Source organism: Semicossyphus pulcher, unplaced genomic scaffold, assembly GCF_022749685.1.
Source record: "Semicossyphus pulcher isolate SPU_LCO1_2020_fin unplaced genomic scaffold, fSemPul1.0.p SCAF_8, whole genome shotgun sequence".
In the NCBI taxonomy this organism is placed as follows: Eukaryota; Metazoa; Chordata; class Actinopteri; order Labriformes; family Labridae; genus Semicossyphus; species Semicossyphus pulcher.
This window is the reverse complement of record NW_027211759.1, coordinates 7,484,029-7,506,216: the sequence shown is the minus strand read 5'-3', so window position 1 is coordinate 7,506,216 and position 22,188 is coordinate 7,484,029. Positions and strand designations below refer to the sequence as shown.

At 41.9% G+C, this 22,188-nt stretch overlaps 1 protein-coding gene across 1 annotated transcript; it reads right to left on the bottom strand.

Moving 5' to 3' along the window:
* Positions 1-980: 980 nt before the first annotated feature.
* crabp1a (cellular retinoic acid binding protein 1a) lies at positions 981-20,740 on the bottom strand. Its single transcript, XM_069686582.1, has 4 exons — positions 20,418-20,740; positions 16,566-16,744; positions 5,142-5,255; positions 981-1,348 (listed from the first exon to the last, which is right to left on the bottom strand). The coding sequence occupies exons 1-4, from the start codon at positions 20,485-20,487 to the stop codon at positions 1,298-1,300; spliced, it is 414 nt and encodes a 137-aa protein (XP_069542683.1). The 5' UTR covers positions 20,488-20,740; the 3' UTR covers positions 981-1,297.
* Positions 20,741-22,188: the final 1,448 nt, after the last annotated feature.

Genomic DNA, 22,188 nt, shown 5'->3' with positions numbered 1-22,188 from the left:
GGAGCTGCACAGACAATCAGTTTAGAAAGGCTAGTGAAGCAAAAGAGGTCAGATAGACGAACTGACCAAGACGCTACTGTGTCTGTTCGTTCTAATAACATTGCTTCTACATGACAGGCCCTGAGGACAAGTCACATGACGACCAATTTTCCTGAAATACTTTGTGCAAAATATAACAAATGTCCCCGTGTGCCCCTCTGAATTTAAAACCCATTGCGAGGAATGAAAGTCGTCTGTCTCCGTGAATAGACGACCCCTGTTAATGTGATACTGTGGCATTAGTCACGCTGGAGCGACAGGGCCCTGCTTGGAAAGCCTTTGACTGTATTTGCTCCAGTCTGTCTGGTCTTATCTCGCCGCCCCACTCTGTCTTTAATCTTGTTGCCTCGGAACTGCATCAGACACAAAGACGTGTCTCTCGGGAGCGTCTGGGGAAGAAGCAGAGCCAGTGACGAATGGCGGGAGGGAGCGGGGAGGCTGGAGCATGATGGGACGTGAGGTTTTTTAACCCCCAGGCTCAGTTTAGGGTTTTCAAGACACGTCTCTGGGTTTTTCAGAAGCTGTTGTCATCTGTAGTTGTCGGATCAAGCCGCAATAGTAAACTGAGTGCAGCCTTTAAAGTGCTCTAAAAGTAAGAAGTAATTTCCCTGACAACCCGCTACTGAATCTTAAGGTGGCACTGTGATGTCCGTTTTTAAAGTTTAGATGATTGGAACATCCAATCATTGATCACTGTCCACTTTATGACCACTAGAGGTGCTGTGGAGCAATGTTTTAATCATATACTGTATAAAGAAGTGGATGTAGCCACCCTAGCGTTACAGCATTTCGGTCTTTACTGTCTTGTTGTTGTGGAGCTAGGAGTGACCATCTTTAGGCGGGAGGGCGGACTGCTGGTTTTAGGGACTTCTGCACTGGCTTCAATTTTGAAACCACAAGTAAATTAACAAGAAAAAGAGGCTCTGATACTGTTTGTTCCATTTTTTATTGTTTCCTGTCACTGAACATGGAGACATAATTGAAGCGACTGATGACTAAATACTACGTAAACAGCTGACACCAGGGTTGCAGATATGAACACCGACATATCCAGCTACTGTTCTGCTGAGCAATACTCACTACACATACCCAGATTACAGAGACATTGCTATTGTTTGTGGAGACTATGCAGATTGAGTGGTTACACAGGATACTTTGCAAATGTGTAAGCATGTTAGCTTGGCAGAGTGCTGTTGGGTTCCAAAGAAGCTGTGGTCCAACTGAGTTCCTGCCTTGTCCTGATGAAGGTTGCAGAGCTTTATTCCCGGGCGTAAATCCGTGTACACACGACGTCATCCGCCCCGAAAGTCTGGAGGAGACAAAAAGACAATTCTGCATTTTAGAAACGTGACAGTAATCTGTCCCTACAGTTAGTCGGCAATACTATATTGCATTAGGGTCACATTTTAAAGCTGTTTGCTTTTGTTGTAGAAACACCTGTGACAGGAGGCCTCTCAGATTCAGTTTGTCAGATTCAGTGTTGCAATGCAATGTGATGTCATCTGGCAAGGTGTTGCATCAGCCAGTCATATGGAAGCCCACATAGAACATTTTTCTACAGTTTACTTAGTAATCATATGACAAAAGATTAAATTATTGTTGGTGTAATAATTTGCTTCCTTAGATAACTGGACCGTCAAACTGTCACCAGCACCTAAAACAAAACACAACCCCACCAGTGAAACTCCTGGCATTGTCAAAACCAAAATAAAAACCAAGCTGGTAGTTCATTTGGAGTTGAACGCCTATGTACAACATACTAAACCCCTCCCCCACACCCTCCCTGACGTCTGATTTGAGGGTGACTTCATTCTTTCACTTGTCCAACCGACTGTCCAACAAGCACGTCTACCTCAGGTAAGATGAGGTTTAACACGCTCTCTTTCTTTTCATTTTACATGAATCCTTTCATTTTTTGTTTGAACAACCACGTAATCATCCCTATTTGTACCAGATAATATGCGTGGACAATGAGAGAGGACAGGGAGGCATTGTTTGCGGCCATTAGTATCAAGTATTAAAAGTTCTGCCTATAGATGTGGTCCAGACTACAAGTTGTAGAGAGACAGAACTTCTTGCAGTAATCTTTGGATTCTCCCAAACTTGTTTAAAGATTGTTGGATTAACATAATAGCACCATATTGTTTGTAATATGAGGAAAGAAACAAATGACAGGCCTGAAGCATGATTTCAGAATGTCTAGGAAATCCCATTAAGCAATGATTTGTGTCTCAACATCATATTCAAATGTATGCCCATCAATCTAGGTCATACTGCAAACTGTTGATGATGAAACCAAAGGTAACTGCTGATTTATGCGTCTCCTGGAAGAACAAGCTCGATGTGATCGAGTCCAATCGTCTGATGTGCTTTTCGTTTTTATTTCATACTTGATGTAGTTGGAAAAAAAAATCCACAAAACTTTGCCCTTAATGTGTTTTCAGACTAAACCAATTAAACGGATCATGCAAATCGTATGGAAATGTGCCCCACTTACAGTGTGAACTGCCACAGACCATCAGACCATTGCCTTATGATCGCTAGTCCTCCTTGTCCAGCTGAAGCTGGGCAATTGTTGGGTTGTCTCTCTGTGTCAGGGGCTTTTTTTGCAACAGATGTGATTCAGATTCAGTCAGACAGTGTTTTGTTTTTTCCAGTTGATTGTCCTACAAGAAAGCGGTTGTCTGGGTACAAAGATGACTCATGCCTCTTTGTTCCTCGAGGCAAACAGTCTTCCAGGATTTCGATGGTACAGTATTTATTTATTAGATTTATAAAAGGCCTGCAAGTTTTTAGCTTTGCAGTAAAACTTAACTGATGTCATTTCCTAACTTATTTTTGAATGAAAGTTTGGTCATCTGGCAGACTAGTCGATAAGGTTTCATATGAACACACGTGAATGTATAATAGGTTGCATATCAGTTGCATGTGTTTCAGTTTACAGGACTTTAAAGAGGGGGTATTATGCTGTTTCACATTTTAAGACATATGTATAATTTCACAATGTTGGATGTTCAGACTAAACGTGGGTGAAGTTTCAAATCTGTAGGTCAAAGTATGTTGGAGTAATCCCCAGGCTTCTCAGCTCAGTCTGCATGCTGCTGTGAACGCCAGGTTTCACACAGTTTTCTCTACATGCTGCGCTTTGTGACATCACAAAGTGCAGCCTCAGCAGGCTTCGGAGAGCTGGCCAATTAGAAGAAGGCGGGCTTGTAGGGGCGGGGTTTCTTAAAGGGACAGAGCTGACTGAGTTGTTTCAGGCAGAGGCTGTATGAGGGCCTGAACAGAGCACCAGTGTGAGAGAAATTAAGAGATTTTTTAACTGTAAATTATGATAAGATACTCCACAGGGATCACAGAGGGAAATGTGGAGCTTCAAATTAGCATAATCCCGCCCCTTTTAAGTTCTGTAAGATTGAACCAACGCTAACAACAAAAGCAAATACATTTTCTGTTGAATGTCATTTTGAATTAAGAGAAAGCCCTCACAGCAAACTGCATTTTGGGCTTCATTACTCCAATATACTACACTAAGCATTTATGAGTTCATGGACCGATGTTAAGCAAAAATGATGAGGATATAAAAGGTTATATTGGAGAAGAATTGTGCAACTTTTGAGTTGAGTTTGACAAACATATACTGTAGGTCAACCACGACAAATGCAAAATGCTTTACTGTCAAAGTCATGCAGGTTGGATTCCCTCCATCCACTTCACAGGATTTTGCTGCCCCCACATTTTAATTTGGAAAACACTTATATACATAAATATATCTTTTTAGATATATAGATGTATAAACATCTTCACCTAGCAAAAGGGTCTTTCTTGCTTACACCACTCAAGCTGCTGTGGAAGCAAAACTAGGGCAGACGTCTCAGGTGAATGATGACAAGATTCACTTGTTAGTGTTGCCATGGCAAAAAAATATAAGCTGCATGCTCCGAGTACCAATTTGACACCGGTTGCCTATCTGTAACCCTGATCCATAACTGAAAAATGTTAATACTTTTCAGTTGACACTGCTAAGAAGAAGGCCAAATTGCGACTCGAAACATGGGTTCTCTGCGAGGCTGTTAGATGGTGTGACAGCAGCCGAGTCTCTGCTCTTCTCACCTCAGTCCTCCCTGCTGTCACAGCTCGGCCAGATCAATCTCCTACACTACACGAATGCTTCAGCTCCTCCGGGGCAGCCGGGGCCAAAGTGTCACCACAGGGGCAGGCGCTTTAACACATTCTGCTTTTATCACCCAAACATCAGAAGAGATTTCTGCCTTCTTCAAAGTCTGAACAATGGCGAGCTTCTAGAGGAATATTAAGCTACTATTTAAGCACTGAACATATGAGCAAAGCTGCTCTATTCCCAGTGTTTGCTTCTGGTAGGTAATATAAAGCCAAGCAAACATCCTGTGATTACTTTTTGCAGCCCCTAGCTTCTACTTCTTTGGATATTCATCTTACAAGTAGTCAAGGAACAACAAAGCAGACCGTGGGAGCGTAGAACGATGAGAGAGCAAAGCTGTTGAGTCCCTGAGAACTGTTCGCCCGGTCCATTGGTCTTGGACTGCTCCCCTGCACATCGTTCGAGGGGCTTTAGACCCATTGACTTCTGCCCATATTAATCTGGCTAAATACAGGGGGTATTACTGCTATGTCAGCGTAGCAGCTCCTCTTGTTCTCCTTTCACATCTCTCCGCGGGGTGGATGAAAGCTCGGCTCCTTGGGAAACGGCCTCTCTTATTTCCTTTACGGATGAATCTCCAGGGCGACGTCATACAGACCCTGCCTCGTTTCATTAACCGCTTCTCATACAGAGCTGCTTGAAAAGCCCATCTTTATGTATCTCTCGTCTTCATGAGGACAAGCCACATCACAGACGAACCATACAGATCAGCTACCCATCAGGCCACAATCTGTCTGTACTTTTTAGAAACTATTTCTCCGTCTTCTCTTTGTTGAGCCAAGCTTGAAATAAGAGTTCATTAATCTACTGAACTTCCGAGCTTTTTGTCCTTGTAAAGAGTGTTTTTTTCCCTCTCTCTTTCCCGAGCAGTAATCTATTAAGAGGCTTTCAGTGAGATGATGAATCATCGCCGTGCCCTCACCAGTATGAGCTCATCGCCGTTTAGCTCTCGGGTCCAGTAGGTTTTGGGGCCATCGCCATCCACCAGAGTCTGCTTACAGTGGATCTTGTTCTCCGTCTCCCAGGTGGGGAGACTCTGCCGATGGGGAAACAACAAGGCAGCGAGGTTAGTATGATGTTAAAACACATTAGCAGGACAAATCTTTAAAGGGTCACTTCATTACGGCATCACTCATCGGTGTGGTTGGGCGTGGTAGCAAATGACCCTGTTGCACTTGTGACCACACCAAACAGTGATGTCACAATGTACTGACACATCATGTTAAGAGGTTAAAAATATATAAATGACATTTATATAATGATAAAGTATCGAATAATGATGTGAATGGGGTTGCTCGTAGTGTGAACCCGTAGAGAATTACCACCTGAAACTGCACCTGCCCTTGGCGCCACAGAGTTTTATACCGTTTGTCGTTTCGGTTCACTCTCATTGATCTCATAACCAATCAGAGCAATAAATGGCCCATTATCAGTTGTTATCACTACCGTTAGAAAGCTTCAGACGGGGCCAACTGCACCTTAAGTAGGCCAAAAGGTGCATATTAATCTTTATTATCCACATGTCCCCAGCAAAGCCTGATCGACAGACGGTACGTAACCTAATGACATAGATGTTCTATATTTAGGTTTCGGAAAGGGTTGTGGTTTTAGAAACAAAAACAAGGAAGTGTAGTCAAGTTAAATACATGACATAACATTTGTCCGTTAAGATAAAACTACATAACCTTTAATCTCTAAATAAACCTGATCTTCTGCGATTGTTTGGCCCAGAAAAATGTAGTTACAACTATCACCGTTACCGTCGGCTGCCAGCTACCGCTAGCTACCGCACCGCTAACATTTTTGAGTTACTGCTAATTCATTGGGATGAGTTACGTCAAATTTCTTTGAGGATTGAGTTAAGTTAACTTTTACTAAGATAGACTGTTAGGTTTTACAGTATGCTGGGACAGTTTACCCATACAGAGAAAAAGGTTTGTGTATAAGAGAGCCCTGACCTCAACTGAACACCTTTGGAATAAACTATAACATCTCCTATGAGCCAGGCCTTATCGTACAGATCAGTGGCTTTCCTTTCTATTTTTTTTTTATTGCTGAATGGAAATAAATCCCTGACCAGAGTTATAATAACTTGTAGATCCCTCCAAGATTAGTTCAGGCTGCAAATTCATACTTGTGGTTTAGAAATGAGTTATTCAACAATCATAGAGGCTACAGTAAGTGTGACTTTTCCACTTCCTTTTGGCCATATATTTCACAGCTGACCTAAAATAACTTCTGTCATGTGCTCATTCATCCATGGCCGGAGCTCAAGGAACAAAGAAATATGATATTATAAATGAGTTTTTTGGCAGACATAAATCCTCTTAGCGACGCAGTCATTCAGGGTCCCTCCTTTGCTAATTTGCTTGAATAATATTTCAGATGACTTCAACAGGATTAGTCAAACTTTGACTTCAGGATTAATTTCTCCTGAAGTAATTGACTCAAATTACCTCCTCGAGAGCCCAGAACTCATAAAAGACCAGGACCAAGGTGACCCTGTGGCGGTAATGTGTGTTAATGGAGTGGATTTATCATTTTGGTCAGCTTAGGGTCCATTAAATAAACTAGTCATGTCATCACCTCAACGATCCAATGTCACCAAATCTGCTCTGTTAGAGGAACAGCTTGGCAAACGAGGAATCAGTCTTAAAACAAATTAATTGATCTGCTAGTTGGCAGGTTTTCTTATGGTTGGAGCTAAGCTAAGCTAGGCTAACCAGACTGTAGCTTTATATTTACACTTTACAGTGTTGGGAATACAAACACATATTCTTGCAAAGTTTTAGCCAAGATTGGTTTAAAACTGTGTCAGTAAAATATGAATGTCCAGACAGGACAGTTATACCCCTTTCCCACCTAAATTTAGCGTGTTGACGCAGGTTTTTTAGACCTGGGAAGACCTGCTAATAAATATCTCTGTTCCCATTGCCAGTGGACTATACTCCTGTCTACGCAGCGGAGACAGGGTTAGTAAACAATGAAGATGTTACGGTGGTTAGGTCTTCATTGTATCTATTACTCATTTATCAAACTCGGCGCCAACAAATTTGGAACGATGTTCGAGCGCTGCTCAGACGGAGACGGGCAGAATTTGTAGCTGAGATGACGAGGAGTCGCAGAAGTTACTGACGTAGCATAGCATCGCGCCGGAGAGGGGGTGGAAATTAGCGTGTCGACACAGGTTTTGTGTTCCCATCAATGCCTATCAGAGCCGAGGTGTTGATTACCACGGCTAACCATCAGTGTGTTTTTGACCTGTGGGAAAGCGGCTTTAGAGTAGCTTAGCATAAGGTCCTAAAAAGGGGGAAACATGTCCTCGCTCTGCCCAATGGCAATCCAAAATCCACCAGCACCTCTAAAGCTCACTATTTACCATGTTATTACTCGTTTATTTAATCCATCAAAAAACTGAAGTGTAACAAGAAAAACTTTTAAATGTTTACCGACAGATTCAGACTCGCTGTGACCCCCTTTTTCCAAATCTTATGCTAATCTCTGCTAGCGCTCCTGTATGTAGCTTTTTGTTTTACAGACAGATAGAGTTTTATCAACCCTCTCGGCTAAACAATAAAGTGACTATGCTTATTCCCCCCAGGACATCAAAATGTTGGCCTCACATCGCTATCTGACTTTGATTTGATTTTCCCACCCTGCTGAAATTTGTTCCCCATAAAAACATACCCAGCTGTATTTTTCTTTTCCATGTAGCATCTTAAGCTAGTGATCCCGCTCCAAAGCCTGGAAGTGATCAAAGCTGCCTCTGCTTCATCCAACTCAAGCACAACATCCACGTCCAACTAAATCAAATCTGGGCAGGCCGATAATGAAAATGTTTTTATTAAACATTTTCTTTGCATGGTTGCAGAGTTGTAGTGTTGCTCACAGTCAATTTGTTTGGTAATTTGTCCGGTTTAGTAGGCGTAGAGCGGCACTGCGCTGGAGAGAGCAGCAGAGAAGAAAATCTTAATCACCATATCAAAGGTAAGGAAAGCCATCATGGATCCCTGCAGGCTGCCGTCCGCAGACTTTGCCAAGCTGAACAACAGCAGGGCTCTCTACGGCGTTCTACTGCTCTCCCTCTGATTTCTTTATTTAATAAAGCCGGAGCCCAGAGAGTCGATTAGCCACGGCTCCATTTTAACGTTAGCATCAGTCTTAGCCTCTGACTTGGATGGATTTTCTCTCATTGTCTCTGTTGCGCGTTAAGTCACAGACAAATTCTCACACATGGTCTTTCTCTTCCAAACATAAATTGAGAGCTTGCGCACACAAACAGTGAGACCAAGACAAATATGTCCTGCTTTTTCTGTAGGATCTTTATTTATCAGAGCATCTGCTGCCCTTGGCTTTGGTTCGGTCTGTTAAAGACTTTCAAGTCTCTGTTGTTCATCAAAGACAAACATTGTGCTGAAAAAGTGGAACAACATCTCATTTCCTGCTGGGTTTAAAGTTTTTATGTTACATTTTTTGTTACATTTCCTCCAGAACTGAAATAACACACTCACTGCCTCTTGGGATTGTCTTATCCCAAAGTTTGATCCCATTATCTCTCTTAAGTCAGTGTTTGCTTATCAGTTTTTAATTTTCTGGTGGATCCGTTTTACCCTCACTCGTGAACAAGACCCAAAGATACCTTAACGTTGCTCATGCTACACCTGGAGAAAGCAATCCACCATTACTTCAACAGTAAACCGTGGCCTCAGATATGGAGGCGCTGATTGCAATCCCATCTGCTTCACACTTGGCTCCAAACCACCCAAGTACCTGCTGGAGGTCTGGTTTGACGGAGCCAATAGAACCACATCGTCTGCAAAAAGCAAAGGTCTCCAATCTCGACACAATTGCCACCTTCTCGACTTCAGCTTGAGATCCCGTCCATGTAAATCACAGACAGAATCAGTGACAGGGGACGACTCTAATGGAGCCCAACACACACCAGAAACATGTTTGACTTTGTGCTGAAAAAACGGACATAGATCTCACTTTGTTTCTAAAAGGATTGGATGGTTATGAACCAGTATCAATCTCAAGGTGCGTCTTAGCAAATCGTAACCCTTAGAGAGAAGATGGACCAGTTCGTTTTACACTGCCTGTTCAAGGCGGGATTATTACGCCTCGGTTACGTTTCGTCTTCTATGTAAAACGCACGGAGGCGGAACGGTGGGTCGAAGCCGTTCTGCCTCTGAGCCGGCATCAGAGCTAGTAACAGAGGCGAAACAGCGTCTGTGTAAACACCGGAGCCAGCAGGGCGGAGCATCGCTGTGTGTGTGTATTTGAAGCATGTTTACACCTCGCGTATGATTTTCTTCCGCGTTGTTTGGTCCACTGTAAAATGACATCGGCTGCATGACGGCAGGAGCTCGTTACGGCGCTGAGGTGGAACCGCAGCGTAAAAAGGGCTAATGTCTGTCACCTCATCTGCTGGGATTCTGATGCAGTTTTTAGAATGCAGACTGAACTTTGTACCAATGATATAAAATTGTTGGTCATTGAACCAATATTTGGATCCTTACAGATTTAAAGTTACATCCCCAACTAAATGAAAGTTCCTCATCGCTTCAGGCTGCACTTTCCACAATAACCACTCACCACTGACAGGGGACAGAAAAATCTGAACATACAGAACTCCATTCAAATGAAAGCCACCCAATAAGCCAAGATTATAATTTTAAATAAGTCCCATCAGGAATGAATGGGTGGCTAAACCCACTTTTTGTCTGTTAAATTGCCGCTAATCTTGAGAGTTAATTACAAATCATCATGAGCAGCAGACAGACTGACAGGGGATTTTTCAGCCATGGGAGTAGCGAGACAGACTCTACGAACGGGGCCGCAAATCTCAAATCCAATAGCATGCCTCAGTTTATATTAGAATCAGTCCAAAAGAATCATCTCTTCTCTTTCAACAACGATTTTTCTGTCATTCGCCTCAGGCCTGTTCCTGCTTCTTCATGCCAAATGACACACTGTCAAAAGCAAAGAAACTGTGCGTCTCAGGCACTCAGGGCTGCATCTCTCCTGGAAATACATTCACCCCCAAAACCTGTGAACCCGCTGACCTCCATAGATCAAAATTACCCACATCATTACATTATAGGCTCACCTGTTGTGGGGATACTTTCTCTTGGGTCTGTGTAATACCTCTTTCCCACTAAAACTAGCGCATTGATGCAGGTTTTTCAGTCCTGGGAGAACTGCTTATAGATGCTGATTGTCTCTTTCCCCATTGCCAGTGAAGTATACTCCTGTCGGTCTCTTTCTGCTGCTTCACCGTCTGACGTCACAAATGCATCCGAAACAGGGTTAGCAAACAGCGTTTACGGTGGTTAGGTCTTTATTGTATCTATTACTGATTCACTCTGTGTATCAAACTCGGCGCAGACAAATTTGGAACGATGCTCGAGCGCTGCTCGGACGGAGACGGGCGTAATTTGTAGCTGAGATGACGAGGAGTCGCAGAAGTTACCGACGGAGCATAGCATCGCGCTAGAAAGGGGGTGGAGATTAACATGTCGACACGGGTTTTGTGTTGTGGAGCCGAGGTGATAATTACCCGGGTCTGAATGCTGATTGTAACCTTTCCCACTCAGCAAAAAAGCCGAGCGTTAGCGGGTGTTAGCAGGTTTTTTGACCAGTGGGAAAAGGGCTTATACATAACACCCTTTAGCTGATGCCACATCTTCTTTCTCTTTGTAACATTTTATCATTCTAGCAATCAGAGAGGATTTGTAACTGATCCATAGTGACACATCTCTGCTCCCCGTTGCCTCTACATGTAGCCCCATGGCCCCAAGGTGATTGATAGTAAAAGTCTGTCTCTAGCTACCAGCTGGTTTAAAACACTACATTTGAAAAGAGAAAGCAGAAAACTCTTCTGCTAATGTTTCTCTTTGAATTGTATCCCTCTTTTCATCAGAGCAGGTATGAAATCGCCTCATTATGACTTCTGCTCTGAGCTAAAGCCCGTCTGGTGTCTGTTTCTCTGTTGTCTCAGAGACCGACAGGAAGCGCCTTATCACTTTTCTCCTCCTGGAAGTGAGGAGAGTCCGTCTGATCCCACAGCGCTCCTGCAGATTAACCGGAGCTTTTTAACCTTGTGGCGTTGTTAATCAGACCTCTGCTCCTTGCCAGGCAAAGATCAGCGTGTAATCCCTTTAACCACGGGGGGCAGTCGCTCTCAGCCAAAACCCACATAGGTGCTCCTGCCAACCACCACCTGAGAGTCGGCCAACACCCCACGCACCCCGAACTGCCCCCCTCGCCCCTCCGGCACATGCTCCAGTGTCAGTGGGCGCTGCCTCCTGCAGGTCTCGATTCACTCTTGCGTATGATTGCATCACAAGAGCACAATGTGCTTGTTGCTTTAAGCCACCTCCCTCATTTCTTCTTGGTTAAAGAGCAGACTAAATATAATAGTACAATTAAATATTGTTGATTGTTGAATGGTATCCTCTGCTTCTGTTGTAGTGCGATTATATTCACCTTTTTCTCATGTTAATGCTACTCTTCATATAAAAACAGCAACCCTCTGACCCTCTGTATTATATACAGAGCAGCTTTTGCAGGCATATGCAGTCATGCTAACGCTCACACCCAAACAAGTGGATGTGGCAAATGTGTGATGACAACTAGACTTGTCGTAGCACTGAGAGTTCACGCGGCCAGGAGTCACACTGAGAGCCGTCTACCCCTGCCCAATACCCAGCATGCCCCAGGGCACAGACAGAAGGAGCGTCCTGGTATCTGAAATAGGTCATGTCTGCTCGCCTCAACTGCAACATGTAGTTCACACTGGTAAACACAACAATCTATACTGCATATTTTAGCTGTTGAATCCTGTAAATGATATCTAGTATATTGATATTGAAACCCTCAATCAAGTCTGTTCTGCACATCTGCAGATGGGCACTGTGGTTTTTCGAATAATCATATTAGGCCAATTTTTCCGACTGACTTTTGTTGACTCAGTGTAGTGCACGCATGCAATTACACATTTTTCCTTTTCCCTGTGCAATATTTCTTCTCCACAAGCATGCACAGCTTTTGTTTGCCCAAGAATTTTTGGGGTTGTAAAGTTTCCGTTTTACTGCGTTTTTTGAGGATAGGCCTTGAAACCAGGCGAGAAGCAACGCCTTGTTAAAGAACGCTTTAGTCGGGTGGATATTATTGTTTAGTTTTTTGTTACAGGTTACTTTTCTGTCATTGTCCGGAGTACACTCGAAGAACGGTTTCTTTTTCACCTGTCATTTAAACTCTTTACTTAAACACGTAAATGTATATAATACATAACTTGCCTTCAGATATCATCCGACCATACTCAGCTGTAAAATAAGGCTTTCCTCAAAGACGCCTGACGCCATTCATCTTAGAGAAACTTGACGAGTTATGCTGTGTCTGTCAGTAACTCCCCATCCTGCGTCTGTTATGCAACTCTCCTCTTCTCCTCTGCAACAGCCTCTGCAGTCTGGTGTACGTGAAGAGTATTTTCAGCCATATAATTGTAGCATACGCACCTATGGGCGGTGGGGATGGCATGCTTATTTCAAAGACTCTCCTGGTTCAAAGCTGTCCTGCTGATGTGTCATTTTAGAAGACAATGAATCACTACCAGCTCTTGGATTTACACATATAATTTTTTTTCCCAAATTTGCATCTATGGCACATGAAACTTTTTCATTTATGTCTTTTAAGTCACTATCTATCACCAAATGAGGTAACACAATGATGATTGAGCCAGTGGCCCCCTGATGAAAGCCTTTGCATTTGCAGTATGTCGTATTTTTATGGACTGGGTGTCGGTGGCGATGTTCGCTGAAAAAATCACACCAGCAGTGATTGGTCTGTCAGAGAGGGTAGGCGGAGCTAAGTAGCTGCACTTCCTGTTTCTGTAAGTGTTGCAAGGAAACGGTAATCTACTATGGCTGAGCAAACAAGGACATGATCGATGACTACAGATACAACTTCAAAATGATTAGAAAATCCAAAGAAAAATAAAAAAATTCAACGCTCAGATTAAGTCAAAGTCTACAAACAAAAGCGAGGAAAATCAAGAGTTAGAACCATGACAGAGCCAGCCGTAGACGTCTGGTTAAAGTGCTCTCATAGTTACCGATTATCGCCAGTGGGAAAAATAGAAATCTTCGAGATTGTTACTTTAAACATGATTTTAAAAAAGTTACCTATGCAACTCTAATAGTCTTATTAGAGCATCCCCCCCCTCTACTCCATGTGTTACAGCCTCCTCAAACACCCAACTTAACCCACTAATGGGATTTCTACAGCCCTACTGTTCCTCTCTGTAAGATTGTAATCAATCCATTATAACAAAAGCTATATTTTCTTAGTTGGTTCGAGTTTGAAAACATATTAAAACTGTTTAAGCATGCAGTAATTGTGCTGTTATAAGCCTGTATTTAAGTCTAGTACACCTTGTGTTTATCTACAGTTGTCCTCTCATCTGTCCACTTGCATAGATATAATAACACTGGATTACTTGTGAATGTTGTTTACCTGCTGTGTCCTCACTGTTACTGAATAAGCCTCTTTTTCTCTCCAGCTCTCCAACATCTTGGCTCTTAATTCATTAACTCCTCCTATCATTGTTAGGTGCAATGAGTGAATAGTGAATTATTCAAATAAACAGATGCATGTCATGGAAACACTTTAAAACTTTTTGGGAAAGTTTAAGGATTACCATTTCTTCCCCCAAGACCAATATACAGAGGAACTGTTTTTATGTACCAAATAATTTTTTTTTTAAATGACTAAATCAAAGGGGATTTTTTCTGCATCGACACAAACTAAAACACAGATGGCGGTTTCAGCTTTGCGGTTATCACGTTATCAGGCTCAGCCATCGAGTTGCCTCATCCCCCATTATCTAATTGTACAGCCTTCATATTTATTACACAGATGATGTAACTGTCTCCGTGTTGAGATCATGTCAGACCTCTCTTATTACGTATAACACAACTTTATGTCACATCTTGAATCGCTTTTCTAATTGTCGTCCTGCTACTTATTTGTAATCATTTTTACGGTCCTGTTTTTTTCAAACAACCTTAAAACCTTGATGTTCCTGAAAGTTAAACAAAAAGCAGACACGTCTCTACCTTCTTTCCAACCTGTGAAGCTGCTCTGACAGTGTATATGTGAGAATTCCCCATCGGGGAGCAAAGAGCTTCAAAGAGAAACTCAAGCTGTCCTTAATCCAACTGCACGGACGTGAGGGTGATACAAATGGATGAAACTGCAAGGAGGTATTAATTTTTCATTCAACCCTCAGCAACAAAAGCATACAGATAGCTTTGAGGACTTTGACTATACACTTATCAACACGGAGCGCATACCATGATAATGTTAAAAGTTCAGAGGTTAGTCGCTTACATTAAATTAGATGTAGATGTTAGGATTACAGTGCTGTTCCCTTTGTCAATACAGAAGCTAACACTTTGTTTTTGGAACTTGGGAGGACATTGCATTGACCTACGTTTATTTCACGGAGGCTTACACTTAAACCATAACCAAAACATGCAACACTGGAACACTTAATCGAAACTACATCTAATCATTGTCCTGACATAAGCATAATCCAAGTCTTTACACTGATGTTTGTTTTTTATACATTCAGGAGACTATACATTTGTCCCCACATGGGAGGTGAGTCCCCACAGAGTGACTGTGTCGTCCTTTCTGGTGACATTTTTTCTGTCACCATAAAGGAGTTGAATGTTTAAACAGTTTTTTGTCCCAACAATGTGATAAATACAATACACACACACCGTTTTGTTTTTGGCACTTATAACGACAATGCATTGACTTACATTTATTCCATGGGGACTCACCCTGACTCAGTGGCGGCTGGTGAAAAATATTCTAGGTGGGGCTGTGCTGTGCCATACTCAGTTTTTAACAACCATCCCACTACGACAGTTTTAAAAAGTAAACACGGGAAGCAAAATAGTGCATTTACATGGCTACATCCAGCTAGCCAAGCCTTTCTGGTGTAACAGTTGCAAGAAAATCCTCTGGTGTAGGTTTTACCTTTTTCACTCGCTTGTTGGTTGATTTTAATATCTGGCTGATCCGGTCCAGTTTCTTTAATCTCTAATTTACACAGAGGACACTTTTACGGAGCGTACAGAGTTTGGCGATTTCAGAATCGCCCTTGGGGGATTATTTCTACGACGCTGATTGGCCAAATTCACGTTGATATGCGTATATTGCCCCAGCAACAGTCCCTGATTGGCTACTCGTCTCTGCTTTATGGGCGCTTTTTCCAGCGCCCCTAAAGCAGAGACGAGTAGCCTTACGCTTGTTTCCCACATTTCCAATAAACATTAATTAATGTACATATTTTTTTTACATTTATTTTTTTGTATATATACATGTATATATATTACATATTTAAATAATTAATTTTGTTAATATTAGTTTTTAAAAATAAGATAAATAAAAATAAAAACACACTCTCCACTAGGGAGGGCGGCGCCCTAGCGCCCTCTATTGGCCAGCCGCCACTGCCCTGACTTATACACAACCACTACACACCAAACCTTAACACTTAAACTTAACTACATCTAATCATCGTCCTGTCAAAACCCTTTACACTGATGTTGGTTTTTAGTACCTTCAGGGGACTATACACTTGTGCCCGCTTTGGAAGCAAGTCCCTGCAGAGTGACTATGTAGTCTATTCTGGTGACATTTTTTCTGTCACCAGAAAGGAGTTGAACGTTTGTCCCTACAATGTGATAAATATCATATACACAAACTAACACGCCGTTTTGTTTATGGCACTTATGAGGACATTACAGTGGCTTAAATTTATTCCATGGGGACTGACCCCCCTGAATTTATACAATAACCACCGCACAACAAACCTCAAGATTTAATTTAAACTACATCTAATCATTGTCCTGACATAGCCATAATCCAGGGCTTAACACTGAAACTTGTTTATGTACCTTTAGAGGACTATACATTTGTCCCCACATGGTAGGTAAGTCCCCACAATGTGACTGTGTGACTAGAGTCCCCACAATGCCATCAATGAAAGCATATTTTACCACTCTATCTTTATGGTTTAGGATAAAGATTTCTCCCTCCACTCGTTTCCTGTCTATATTTGTGATTGTCATTGGGCAAAAATACCCACAAAAACCTTAAAACAAACCTTTAAAAAATACCTTAAAAAACAAAAGTAGCATTATTAACGTGAAGTAATGAATTTCTGAATTTATTTACCTCTCGTGTGATTTGTTGTTAAAAAAACTACAACCTGCAAACACACAGGTTTATAAGTAAGTGATAAGTTAATACAAAATATTTATCATTCTACCTTGCACTTTCGCCCATCCACCGTCTCTTCATCAAACTCCTCACCGACGTGGAAGTTGATCTCGGTGGTGCGAACGCTGGTGGATGTCTTGATGTAGAACTGCTCGCCGTCTTGACGGATCTCCACGTGGGGGTTGGAGGCCGCTGCCACGGCAACCTTCCTCAGCATGGTGTTTACTCCTGACCAAACAATAGGGAAAGACAGCGGCCAGTTTAACCATTTTAACAAGATTCATTTACTTATTCATGGGGAAGTTTGATTTTCACCGCCTCATTGGGTGTTATAGGGTTGTTAATTTATCACTCATGACTCAGTTATTACAACATGTTGACCTTTCTGTTGCTTTGTTAATATTTAAAACCTTCTTTGTTGGTGAAAACGAGCCAAGCAGACGCTGTTGTTATTTAACTTAATAACAGAAATGTGTATTATGATATTTATACAGTTTATCTTTGGTGCAGTTTAATGACTCATGATGATATTTGTGTCCCTTGAGGTAAACATGAAAGAAGCTTCCTACTGGTGACAGACGGGGTCAATAAGAATTATAGGTTTAATTCATGGATGAGATTAAAGAAGATTAAAGAAACAAGGGAAATAGTGAGATTAAGGTTGATCTCTGTACTGAAAGCTGTGAAGTCAAAGAGAAAATGTGCAATAATGGAAAGATATTATTAGTGGAAATTGGGTCCTTTTGTTTTAGATATAATACAATTAAACATTTGTCTGATAGAAAAGAGAATTAGAAAACTTAAAGTCTTTATTTTTGGATCACATATGGCCTCTTTTCGTTCTATTGGTGCAGAAATTTGCACCGAAACGTGGTCCAGTATGTTCTTTTGTCTTTCTATTCTGCCTTACCCCCAGACCCCACCCAAATTTAGACCTCTCCAGGCCCTCATGCCAGCTTCTATCAGACTCTGGACCTGAAATTCAGGGGCTCACGCTGGCTGCGTGTCTCCTTGTATTTCTTTTTGTGCTTTAACAGGGAACAGGGAACATCTCCAAGCTTAAATTTTAACCAAGAATGGCAGAAATGCAGACGTTTCAGAGTAAAGACACAATAAATTCTTTGTGGCTCTGATAGAAACCTCAGCTATTTCTCCAAACTGGGAGAAATCTGTGGTATTTTGGCACAGAGGTCTGTGTGAGGGATTATTTGGCCATGTCCGGAGAAAGAAAGCTAACCGTTGGGCAGGTCAGCGCTGACCCTTCCTCTGCTGGTTGTAATATTGGTGTTAATGCATGTGGCACTATAAGCTTTGGCACGCCCAGTTTCACTCTGCAAGACCATCTGGCTTTCCGTCATGCCAGAGTCCTAGATCTTTAATTTTATTCTCTACCATTGAATACACAGAACATCTTTACAAACAAGAAAAAGGATTTAATTTGGCAAAGTTTTCCTTAATTAGGCTTTGGAGAGAGATCCTCCTCGTCCAACGCGTCTGTGGTGTTGCTCGGTTAACACCCATGCAGAAAACACATCAATGTGACAGCTAACACTCGACCCCACCCATGATCTGAGGGATCACGCCATGTGTTTTTATAGCATTAAATATGTATGCGAGGGAGTGAGCCAAGCAGCCTGTCCCTTTTTTTCTGATAATTAGACATTTTCTCAAATTTTAATTAGCTTGCATTTTGGATATTTGACATTTTGCATGTCTGACAATAAGCCTACATTTCTGGACCATTAATACCTGAACAAGTTGAGAAATATTATTCAGTCAATTTTTTCCCACTTTTAATGTGAACTTTGATTCCAACGCTCTGTTTCATGCCTCAGCAGTTTGTACAGTCTTTCCACTTCTTAACTTCAAACCTTCAAAATTCACATTTTGGCTCAGTAGTCAAATTGTTCATGAAGTCTGTAGTTTTTTTTAAATCCTTTGATCTCAATTAGCAAACTGTGAGCCTGATAATTTTGTACAGCTCGGTTCCCTCAGCATGTTGCTCCGCTATCTGCAGCCTGGACCTAACGATCCCCTCCTTCTGTAGGGAAACCTCACATAATTATAAAGATGTTGATGGAAAGTGGCGGCACCGGAATCCACATTGCGGCTCTCCAAAAATATGACTGATACCTTATGTAAGAGTCAACGAGAGATTATCTCCAGCAGATGTGTTCATAAATTGATGAGGTGCTAACTCGAAAAGTGGCTGATTTCTTGTGGTGGTTGCCTTATGAACCGTGCATCAAAACAAAACAGGGACGAGGTTTTGAATTATTTTTGAGAGGAATTGTTTTATTGAAGCAAAATTAATCAAAACTTAACTGAAGTTTCGGTTTAGTATTATCTTAATCTTAAGATTAAGACTTAAAGTCTTAAAGAGAACTTTAGATGAAAGTAAAAGGCTGAAGTAAATTCATCGAACGACCTAAATGAACATTGATTTTCTGACTTTCTGAGTTATTTCTGTGTAACTGTTACTATGTTACAATGTTACACTCGTCGCTTTTGTCCAAAGCGACGTACATCTGAGAGTTTATACAACACAGGCGACGATCGAGACAGGAGGGAACGAAGTCAGTAAGTGCCAACAAACAGCTTCAAGTGCGACCGGACACTGCTCTCAGTCCCAAGCCAAATCGTTCCTCCTCAAGGCTTGTATCTCTAATCACAGATCACAACTCTATACTTTAATTCCTAAAAAGATGTTCACTGATTTAGTAAAGCAGCTGTGGTTTTATACAGAATGTTACTGAAACATCTGTAAATAATGCATTTGCTGCGGACTATTTTCAGCTGCGGATTAATACACATTTGGTGTTAACAGCCACAGGACAGTGTTTTCAAGATTTATTCAAAGTGAAAAACATTACTCAGGTTCATCTTTAGGAGGAAACATGAAGCCCAGTGCCTAGTACCTAGTACATCTGGCTGTAGCAACAAAGGAAGTAGTAGTTGGCAAGATAAATTCAAGGTTTTGGTTTATTTTTGGCTGAATTTGAAAAAAGTAGACGATCGCCGGCCTTATCCTTTTAGTGTGAAATGATACAGTGAATTATATGTATTTCAAGAGAGACTTTTAGGGCCAAATATTCACTCAGAGATTGAAGAAATCTTTCATGTGCGCTGTGACGCACTGCAGTGATGCAAAACTGTCAGTTGTTCTAGCTTTGCAAAGACTAAAACTTTCATTTTAGACATTCCCAAATTGTACGTAACAGGGAGTATTCTCGCCTTAAAAGTTCTAATGTAATCCAGTGTTATGTCAGCACTTCCTGGAGAGTTGTTGAAGCAGCTCCCTGCTCTCACACAGGGACTTCTCCCTCAAGATTTCTACATTATTCTAAAGACACGCAGCCTTTGGCCGTGCCCCGTCTGTTTCAGAAGTGCCGGCGTGACGAAAGGCTGCAACACAATTGAATGACCCAGTTAAACTGGTCCAAATCTAAACCATCACAATCATCAGCTAAGACTAAGAGGGATGAAAAAAGATAGGACACAAGAGAATAGCACCGGGCTGCAGAGACCTCCCCTGGCATTGCTAATGCATGCCCTACTTAAATGCTTAACATGAATAATGTTGTGCCCCCCCCCTCCTCTCTGCATGTAACAATACCACGTCTGTTTAGGCTGGAATTCAGCATCCAGTGTTTCATATCTCCTGTAAAGCCGAGGGATCTCCCTTCAGCAGCATCTCCCCGTAGATCTCTGCGTTCTTTTCCCAGGGAGCTTCTCCGAAACAATACCATGTTGTTGGAAGTCGGGCACGGCAGTCTCAAAGAACAAGAAAAGCCTTTTTCTATATGGACATGATGGATAGTCAACCTCATGCAGGGAGGGATGTGGAGCTAGTTAAAGAGGGGAGACAGGAGAAGGAGAAAAGAGGCAGGAGAAGGCTTACCCAGGGCTTTGAGAAGGTCATCAAAATTCTCACTCCTCTTCATCTTCCAGGTGCCGGCAAAGTTAGGCATGTCTGCTGAGGCTGAGTGCAAGAGCTGCAGAAAGAACCTGTTCCACGCTGTGATGCCTCTCTCTCTCTGTCCTCTTCCCCGTGTCTCTCTCTGACTCTTTCTCACCCTCCTCCTCCTTCCCTGTGCTCCTGTCTCAGCCTCTCGTTCACACTGTTACACCCAACTGTTTCTCCGGGTGTTTTTTATATACCTTTCTTTTTCTCCACACACTCTTGCTGCGGCTGCGAGGTCTCAGTGTGCCGGCTGCAATCTTGTCTTCGGCTCCTTTATAGCTACTGTCTTTAATGGGAGTCAGAGGAGGTCCCTCCCCCTGAAAGCTGTGTCCCATTAAAACAGAAGACGGCAACTGGCATGTCTGCGTTCTCCGGGGGCCTGACGACTAAATTCATTCTTATAGAGCGTATTTATAGTTTGTCAACAAGTTTGTTATCTACAAATGTTGAGGTTCCCTTCTTTAAGTAAAAAAGAAGCATCTCAGGTCACAGGTTCTATTTATTGAGATCAAAGCCAAAATGTTTCTTTGTCAATGATTTATAGTTCATAGAATAAGTTCTTGTTTATGTTGTATACGTGTTTACATCCCCTTTAAAACGAGCTGATATTGATATTAAATGACTTACTTTTAGACTTCAAGTACTTTTCTGATCCGTCTTTACTCTGTGATGTGTTTCACTGTTGACTAAATGTGGGCGAGATGATAAAACTTTGAATAAATTAGCCCCAAAACTACCCAGACAGTAAATATGAGCAAAGAGGAGCTTTAATATTAAACCATCTTTAGATGTTTCCTTGTTGAATCCTTTCAGACATGTAAAGAGATTTGTGTATTTCTTACACACCCCTGGTATTATGTTGTATTAATTATTGAGCAAACTGTGACCCTTGCCTACCCTAAGCTTGCAGTAAATGTCCAACAACTACACTCAAAGTGTTTTTTCATGTCTTTGGGTTCTCTTTTTATTTTTGAAGAGCCTTTACTCTCATATGTTTTGCATTGCTGACTAAATCGCAACAAGATATGAGCCTCAAACCAATCCAGCACCATAAACACCGACCAGAGTGGTGGCCTAAACAAGGAAATGTGTATTGTTTTGTATTGTATTAATTCGGTATTGTTTCGTTTATATGCGATCATTTTCAGGTTTTTCACTGTTGAGCTCTGGAGTCGGCCTAAGTGTTGGATCATGTAGTCAGCAGTGCTAAGTAGCAGTGTTGCTCTGTAAGAAGATTAGAGCTGAGGTGTCCTTGAGCAAGTTAACGACCCTCAGACCAACACAGGTGAGCTGCATGACCAAAAATGAAAGATCTGACACAGTGTACAAAATGTTACTAAACATGTTCGTGTTGTGAATTCAATCACATTTTTATTTATTGACTCAAAAAATTCACACATATTTTATAGCAACTGAGACTAACCGATCAGCCATAACATTATGACCACTGACAGGTCAAGTGAATAACACTGATTATCTCGTTACAATGGCAACTGTCATTGGGTGAGATATGTTAGGCAGCGTGTGAACATTAAGTCCTTGAAGTGTTGGAAGAAAGAAAAATGGGCAAGCGTGCGGATGTGAGCAACTTGACACGGGCCGAATTGTGATGGCGAGATGACCGGGTCAGAGCATCTCCAAAACTAACGCTCTTGTGGGCCCGGCCTGCAGTGGTCAGCACCTACCAAAACTAGTACAAGTAAGGACC

Excerpts from the sequence above, each read along its gene's own strand:
- crabp1a (XM_069686582.1), bottom strand. The coding sequence starts at position 20,487 with ATGCCTAACTTTGCCGGCACCTGGAAGATGAAGAGGAGTGAGAATTTT. Across the intron at positions 16,745-20,417 it reads TGACCTTCTCAAAGCCCTGG|GAGTAAACACCATGCTGAGG; the intron begins GTAAGCCTTCTC and ends TTGTTTGGTCAG. Across the intron at positions 5,256-16,565 it reads TGGATGGGCGAAAGTGCAAG|AGTCTCCCCACCTGGGAGAC; the intron begins GTAGAATGATAA and ends CCCCATCGGCAG.